Below are 8806 nucleotides of genomic sequence, written 5' to 3'. Positions count from 1 at the left end.
ATGGCACTGTTGTTTCTTTTACTAATTTTCTCAAAGGAATTTTCGAACGTTGCTTCGGAGGATTACTCCTCCGACAATAGGACGCTATCGCGAGGGAAGCGGTTCCTTCTCTTTCCTGTAAACGCTCAATTACTGGTGAGTTTGTTGTGATTCAATTGATGAAAATGATCTAAAACGTTTCATTAAACCATTTAGTTTACCGTATCCGGTGGGAAAGCGTTGCTTTTCAAAGGCCCTGGCGGATACAATGTGATCACTGAGTTGGACATGTACCACCCATTGCCAGACTACCGTAACCGACTGACGTCGCTGAGATTGGGAGAAGTTTCTCTGTTGCCAACGGGTACAACGACTACAACTACGGCAGAGCCTACTGCGTACAGCATGGACGAAACACCGTCTGCAATGGAAGTGGAACAATATCTGAAGGATCACCCGGATGAGTGGACTCCACCCGACGCAGTCGGATACAGTTCCGATCGATCCGATTGGTTCCTACCGTGGACCGGTGAAATCTATAATCCGCACGCAGAGGGGGAGTATCCCGCAAGCATGGATCATTTGGTGGGGCACTTTGATCGATACTTTCCACGGAAGAAAAGATTCGCTGAACAGGACAACGACGACGACGGAGAAGGCTACGAGCACGAGATGGATCGTTTCAATCTTAGTCAGCACCGCCACTGGGAGCACTTCTATCACTACCGGGATCGACGCGAGCTGTTTCATGCGTTAGAACAGCAGGCCGGTGATAGGTATGGCTTGCTTAGATTTATGATGAAGTTTTAATTGATTGGAAGTGGGGTTTTTCACAGAATTGATTTTCCCATGAAAGCGTGTATACTCAGAACGATCTGTGAGGTGCGAAGGTTGAACTTTCCTCCGAGTAGATCGATGATAATGGATCTGGTGCAGATTGTTTTTCGGTAAGAGAACATTAGTGGTTAATTTCTATCTGAAAATGCAGTTTTTTGCATTGTTTTGCTTTTAGAATACCACTGAGAGAGGAACTTCATGATGAGTATAGTGCCGCCATGAGGCAAGAAAGCCTGGATTGTCATCGGTTGTACGGTGAAAAATGTCCGATTAGCATTTTTAATCTGATATTATTTGGTAAATTTGTTCCATAATGACGCAATTCATGGAAGTTACAAACATAAAATTGCAGTTGTTATTATTTAAGTAATAACATGTACATACCTCAGTTATTACAGTGATGTATATAGTTGAATCTGTAAGAAATAAAAGGAAATTAATTTAAAATTCTACGTTATACAAGTATGTACTTAATTTAACACACAAAATAATTCTTCAAAGAGAAGCAAATTCTGGTGAATTTGGAAATAGTTTTTACAAATAAATGTATGAAAACAGAAATCGATGTTGGTTATGCTGAAAAGCTAGAGTTCCATTCCGTTTCCTCAATATCAATTTTCGAATATCAATATATCCAACAAACCCATTGCATCCTGGCAGTTCGTAAAATAGTGATGATCAAATTGAGGTTAAATCAAACTCTCATCAAGGAGGCTGTGCCTATTTCTGACATTGTTTTACAGTGGCAAACTCTCCGTCTGCAAATGACGGTTCTCTGTAGAACTTACTTAGGGTATGTTGCTGCTTCGTCGTAATTGCCTATTCCCGTCCTATCCAACACAAATTATTTAAAATATCAGCATTTTTATGACACACAATGCAAAACTAGGTATTCCCTAATATTTTAGTTTGTTGTCTATCATACGCGATCAATCATAGTGAGCTGAGAGCTATTTAAATGCTTTTTATCATTAAAGAAGTCTTACCAGCAAAATTTCCTTCGTTTTTACGTGCGACGAAAAAGAAAATGTCGACTAATCGTTTTCATTTCCGTCATTCATAAATGAAAATAACTCATGCAAGGCACTGTCGTTATTCTACAGCCAGGGAAACCTGCCTGACCTGCAGAAATTAAGGCAGAATAACATTTGTCATGCCATCCTACACAAATACATGCCGGTTAGCTTCGTAAACATTGTTATGATTTTTAGTTCGGACGATGAAAAATGTTGATGGACGGATTTTAAAACGGTACGACGAATTTGAGAAATAAAGTCAGTTGCGCAATTTCAATAATATGGTTTAATAATCGCTTTTCAGTGATTTCAAGGTTCACGGATCGGAAGGTAAGTGTGTTTTAGTCAAATCAGCACAAGAACTTTTGGAATATTCATTAAATCCATCCAGCAAATGATGAAAATTAGAATGGCTTTACTTACTACGACGGTAATTAGAAATAAACCCTACTTAATAAGCTCAAGGCCGTGATTTCCTCTGCTGTACGAAGAAGTCGTCTCCATTCCACTCGGTCCATGGCCGCAATTTGCCAGCCACGTAGTCTGCGTAGAGTCCGCGGGTCGCCGTCCACTTGATCGATCCATCTTGCTCGTTGCGTGCCCCGCCGCGTCTCGTTCCAGTCGGATCGTTATTGAGAACTTTTTTAACCGGGCTGTCGTCCGACATCCTCACAACATGCCCAACCCATCGCAGGCGACAGATTTTTGCGGTGTGAGCGATGAGTGGTTCCCTAAGCAGCTAATACAATTCATGGTTCGTTCGCCTCCTTCACGTTCCGTCTTCCACCTGCACTCCGCCGTAGATGGATCTCTGTAGAAGCATATCCGAACGAACCAGATACTACTGAGAACCAGAGCAGAGGAGCGAAATCCCCTAATAGGAGGATGCATGTAATAGCAGCTATCAATAACTGTTACGAAAAGTCTTGAATGGATAGCGTGTGCAATTGATCGAACGAAGGTGCAACAGCTGGATGATACCTTCAACCTCGAAAGCGACTCACTGTTTGGAGGACCTGCAACCTCTTCGCTGATCCTGAGTTAACGACAAGGTCATCAGAGTACGTTTATGACAGTCAGTATGGCTCCGAATATCACCCTTCCTTTCCCTTCTTCAGTGTGCTCCCATAGACTCGGGAAACCATCACAAAAAATAAAATTAGTTCAACTAACCTGCTAGCCGTAATAAGATCTTGCAATAGATTCTTCTAGATTCTATTACTTTTTGGGGCATAAATTACACTTAATGCTGAGATTTCTGCCCAATTAAAAGTTCATCGCGATATTTTCACATTTCGCCGTCGATTTGTCATTAATTTTCTTCGGCCGTTCCATTCGTCACATCACTCACTTAACTTAACTTGAGGCACAGAAAACCTTAATTTATCACCCAAACAGTTATTTAGTGAGATATTATAATAATTTTGACTCTGACTCTGACGACCTTCAGCTTAACCAAATGGGAAAGTGGAAAGCCCTACGGACAATCTTCCCGATTCGGCGACGCAGCCAAACGACGACGGAACACCAACGACGTCTCGTGCTGTGCTCAAGCGGCAACAGTCGATGGAAGCTGTGTCGCCAAATTGTATAATAGCTGATCAAGCACTTGTTCCACCGGAATTAGCAGTATAATAGCTGAATAAGCTATTATTAAACAAAAATGTTTTCTAGAATACGACCCAAGAATGAGCCGCGTTTTGTATAGTTTTGTAAAGGGGTATTGTATAGTGTGATGGTGTATCTTTCCAGCATCGTAATCACGTGATAGGGAACAGTATCGAACTGGTGTTGAAGACCAACCCAATTGTCAAACAGGGCTTCATGCTGAACTCGACAAAGCTCGCATGCAAACGTTGGCGGTAGCAGATGCCGAATAGAGGCTTCTGCGTCAGGAACAGCGAAGGTACGTGTGGGGAAACCTCCCGAGGGATTTCCCCAACAACTTACTACTGACACGTTGGTGACGGTTGCCAAAGTTTGAACGGTTCTCCTCAAAAGAGCTTTGCATCAACCACCAACCACAAATCGCACATCACAGAATCCAACGAAAACTGCCGATCGTGGTTCTGGTCTCCTGTCGCCTGCCACCACTGAAGCTCTCTGATCTTGGAAAGCAGGCTAATCAACAAAGCATTCACGCTACTGGCTGATGTCCTCCAGTAGCTGAGTCTAACGACTCTGCCAAGGAGGGCAAACCTCAGACATAGCAAGCAAGCAAGCAAGTATATGGAATGTAGAGAAAGTCCCCACCTTTGTTAATCCTAGACCTTACTTCCATGCTTGAAAAGATCAAAAACTGACATGTCTCTGATGAACCTAATTTATCAGACCATGTAGGCTTATTATGTTTGATATTGTGGAAAATTCTCTTAGATTACAATGCGGAAACTCAAAGAAAAGCAATTGGTGTTCTTTCAGGGAGCATTTGACGGATTTTCGGGGAATCTACAAGGTTGGCCTGGACGCAGCTGTCAATGACCCATAAAATAGGATCATTAATCTATTAGTCACGCGGACAGCCTGCCGTGACGTGTCCTGGTGGAACGAAACGTTCAGCCACCTTCGTCGGGAAGCTAGGCTTTACATAAACAGGGCTAAGATCACGTCCAATTGGGAGTCCTAGAGGGCATCTCTCACCAAATACCAGGCAGTGCTTCGTACGACCAGAGGCAGGTTTTGCTTGAGCATGCAGACTCTGCTTGAGTCTGGGCAACTCCAAAAAGTGTTATCCAAGGGCCACAAGAATGGTCTCGGGCAGTTGCAAAAGAGGAAGATAGTCTAACTGCTGTTACTAGGGAAAACGTTGGTTCGACAGTGACTCTGGACTGCTCTGGACGTCGACGGGCAGCAGCAAGATGACGGGCAACGCATCAAACAACTCGGTTCTACTTGTTGCACCGGCTGTTTACGTAGACTTTAATCAATTGGGCTCTATTTCAATTGAATTGGGTTATTTGGGTTCCTTTGAACCAATGAACTCTCCAGGTCCAGACGACATCCAACCTTACAAAAAGCAAATCTTACAAAAAGCAAACGAGATTATAATATCCGAGCTTACCAACCTCTTTCGGGTCAGCACTTCGTTGGGATGTATTCCGGCGAGCAGGCGGAAAGTCAGAGTGATCCCTACTAGCACGGTTGTCATAAAGTCGTTATGATAACTGAAATATGACTAATTTCAGTCGTAATTCAGTTGCTTCAACTAAATGGACCTATAGTGTGCTACTTGGGATGCCCAAAAGAGGTAAAACAGATAAAACCATGCCTTCAGACCAATTAGTGTGACATCAGCTCTTCTAAAAATATCACGGATAATCATCTCTGCAACTGCAAACTGAAACTGCACTTCATTGTGACCTAGTGACGCTGACTGAAAAGTCGCTCCAATGCTAACAGACGTCACTCTGTGCTTTTCTTGACATTGAAAGCGCTTTCGACAGCACGTCCTTTGCTTCAATCAATACGGCTGTTTTCAGCAACGGATTTGACCAGCTGACAATAAGCTGGATTCAAGCAGGGCATTCACAGCCTCAATGGGAGGTACGTCGATCACGATTTCGGCGATCGAAGGGTGTTCTCGCCCACTTGCGTTGCTCTCTTAAAACTCACCAATTGAGTTTTCATACCATTTATTCCCCATATGGTGAATGATGTCAGATTAAGCTTCAACAATGAAGTTAAACGATTAAATATCTGGATATTATCTTGGATGAAAATCTGAACCAGACTCTTCTGTCAAAAAAGCAACCTCGGCCATCTGGGTATGCAGTTCATTGTTTGAAAATACCTGCCGCTCTTCTTTATATTTACGTAAAACTACCGGGTGATCAAATTGGTTATCAATAAAATACAGCGCATCTTTTCAAACTATCAAGGTGATCTTATATTCATCTATCAGGGTAATATAAACTTTTGTTTTTTTGAATACGTCCAAAAAATTTTTTTTCTTTTTTTATTTTTCACTAAAATGAGTAACTTTGCTGAATATAGTAACTACCTATCTTTTGCTAGTTGCGCGATATAATGATTTATTTATGAAGTACACTTAAAAATCAATTCTGCACAATAACTCCGCATCCAATTGATTTATTGCTTTCAACTGTTCTCCAAAGTTATTCAGTATGATAAAATACACATTTTTTTTGAAGACTATTTTTACCTTTGAGTTAGTTTTAATCGCTTTAATTAGGTTATCTACGTATATGGGGGTGAATTGGGCAAAATGAACTATTCTTGCATTTCGCACAGTATGGAATGGATGGAATTTGATTTTTCTGATGTTTTGACAAAATTTGGAAGCTATTTGAGTTCGTTTCACGGGCGGTAAATAACTTTTCGTAGTGTTTAATTAACTTTCATCATGTTTTTGGAGAAAATAGGGCAAAATTCGCATTTCGACTACCATTTCTTACTGCTGGTTTTTACAAATGCTTTTAATTAAAACAAATTTCTTGCGGTAGAGAAACATCTTCAGCTTACTTCCTCTATCCATGAATAAATTCATGTTAAATGAATCGACAGGAGCGTGCATTCCCTCAGTAACCGACTTAGGTCGAAGCATCATCCACAAAAGTCTTCCCGTTCCCGGTCCGGCAGATAACAAACCAGCAATTCACGGTGTCATCCTTCGCCGTGTCGTGCTCGGTAAAATTCAACCGAGAATAACCACCGGCCAGGATTGGCGCTTTGGCCGGAAGATCAAAACCGCATCCTCGTGGAAAATAAAGCAACCTAGCAAAGTAGTGGTACAGCCCTACGGTCGGTCGGTCGGTCGTCGAGAATTCTGCTCCGCAGTTTTTTTCCTTTCCTTCCGTGCGACCACCTACTTTGATGGGTCGGTCTGTTGACGGCGAGTGCAAATCCCGTTGGGCGGGTAACAGGCATGACACCACCACCACCATCACCACTGACGACTGGCAGCAGGCGGTAGTGAAGCGGAAAAGTGACATCGCGAAGTAGGCGCCTTGTTACGGCTACCGTGGTAGCAACGGCAAGAGCAAGCACAAAAAGTGCAAGCAAAGTGTTTTGTTTTTTACGGCAAGGAAACGTCCTCTCGGGGGAAAAAAGGGAAACACAGGGCGGAAATGTCATTTACTTCGTCACCGACCGGATTCAACGCAGTAGTAACAGCAGCACCAGCACCAGCAGTAGCGTCCAGGAGCAGGCCCAAGGCAAAACCGCTCGTTTTCTAATGGACTTCCCGAGAAGGCTTAGATTAAAATGGAATTTATTCCCGACCGTAGTCAAGCTTGCATAATCTTCTCCAGCGCTCTAGCGTAAGCCAAAGTGTTTTGTGTAATTTCTCAGCGAGTTTGTCTGTTGTTGGCTTTTTTTTAACTCTGCCCCCTTCCTGGACCTGGATCTGGACAAACGTTGTTATGCAAGCGAATTCCCCTGCAGGCCAGAGATACGTTTGAAAAGAATGGTTGATGAATTTTTTAGGACCTTCCGGGACTCGGAAGGCACGTACAAGCCAAGTGACTGCCGGTGCCCACTTTGTCAGACAGTGCCGTAATAAATAAATCCGTACATCTGTCTGCTCGGGACGAGAGAGGTTTCCGGTGCTGTTAGGTACATCCTTTGGAGTGACATTTCTTGATAAGCAGTCAAATTGTGAACAAATACGTATTTTATGCCCAATTTTCTCGTTTACTATTAAACGTTGATTAATACAGTGAATTTTATGAGTATATTATCTACACTCTACGACCTTTAATTTAATAGCGAAAATAATTGGTCAATTTCATGCTCAAATGTTTACGCTGGCATCACTTCATATAAACGTCCGTTCCCTTGGCATCGTACAACAACGACGGTCGCGGATTCGAAATCCGAAGTGAAGTTTTTCCTATCAATTCAAGTGCACAATTTGAACAAAATGATGATAATATCTCTCTAAATAACTGTTCGGGTGGTAAATAAAAGTTTTTTGTGCCTCAAGTTAAGTTTCGCGAGTGATTTGACGACTGAAACGGCTGAAACCGACGGCGAAAAAGTGAAAATATAGTGATGAATATTAATTGGTCACTAATCTCAGTATTTAGTGTAATTAATGACCGAAAAAGTAATAGAACTTATAGAATGCAATGTTTAGTACTTCGAGTTGCAAGATCTTATTACGGCTAGCAGGTTAGTTGAACTATTTTTATTTTTTTGTGATGATTTTCCGAATCTTTGGGAGCATGTTGGTACACTGAAGAAGGGAAGAGAAGGGTGATTTCCAGGGCCATGCTGACCACATATAAAGATCATAACATCCGATGTCACTACCGGACGTGCCTTTTATTGCATGGTGTCAGAGCGACTAAAAGTGCTGCAAATGGACAACAAAAATGCAATTTTCGGTTGCAAAAGCAATAAATTATGAACAGCAAAAAACTGCTTCTCAGGATACAGCTGTCCGGTTGTCCGGTTGTCCGGTTTCTGTCAATCGTATACTTGACGGATTGAAATTAAACGGAGACTGCAAATGGAAACGACACGTTTCTTCTGAAAGGATACAATAAAGATTAAACCCCAAATGCGGATGCCCGCTGCCGAGTAAACTCGCCTCAACTATTTTCAGCAGTGCAGTGCTACTACCTACTGCTGGCTGACTTGTCGTCATATCGTGCGTGTAATGCTTCCAACCGTTTCACCAGGGGATTATTCCGGTCCAGTGTACCGGAAAAAAGCAGCTAGTAGGACCGTCCTCATCACGTTCGAATCCGGATGATTTGAAGTGGAAGCGAAACACTCCGGAGCAAGCAGCAGAGCAGATTATTCGGCTAGAGCAAATGACAAAATGTGCAGAGCTATGAATTGACAATTTTCTCTGCCATACTTTCGGTGCAAACGTTCGCAAAAATTGTTTGATGGATTTATTTGCCGAACTAGCAGGATTGGGGACGCCTGCAAAACTAACTTGCCGTTTGCGTCCTCGTGGAACATATTGTTTTACAGCACTCGTTCAATTTTTGCGATCCCTGTTT

General features: G+C 42.4%; 1 protein-coding gene across 1 annotated transcript; it reads left to right on the top strand.

Moving 5' to 3' along the window:
• On the top strand, positions 1-1130 carry LOC128743939 (uncharacterized). Its single transcript, XM_053840651.1, has 4 exons — positions 1-135; positions 196-755; positions 849-926; positions 992-1130. Exons 1-4 carry the CDS (start codon positions 1-3, stop codon positions 1128-1130), a joined length of 912 nt encoding a protein of 303 aa, XP_053696626.1.
• The last annotated feature ends 7676 nt before the right edge of the window (positions 1131-8806 follow it).

Source organism: Sabethes cyaneus, chromosome 3, assembly GCF_943734655.1.
Source record: "Sabethes cyaneus chromosome 3, idSabCyanKW18_F2, whole genome shotgun sequence".
NCBI lineage: Eukaryota > Metazoa > Arthropoda > Insecta > Diptera > Culicidae > Sabethes > Sabethes cyaneus.
This window is presented reverse-complemented; position numbering and strand designations above follow the sequence as displayed.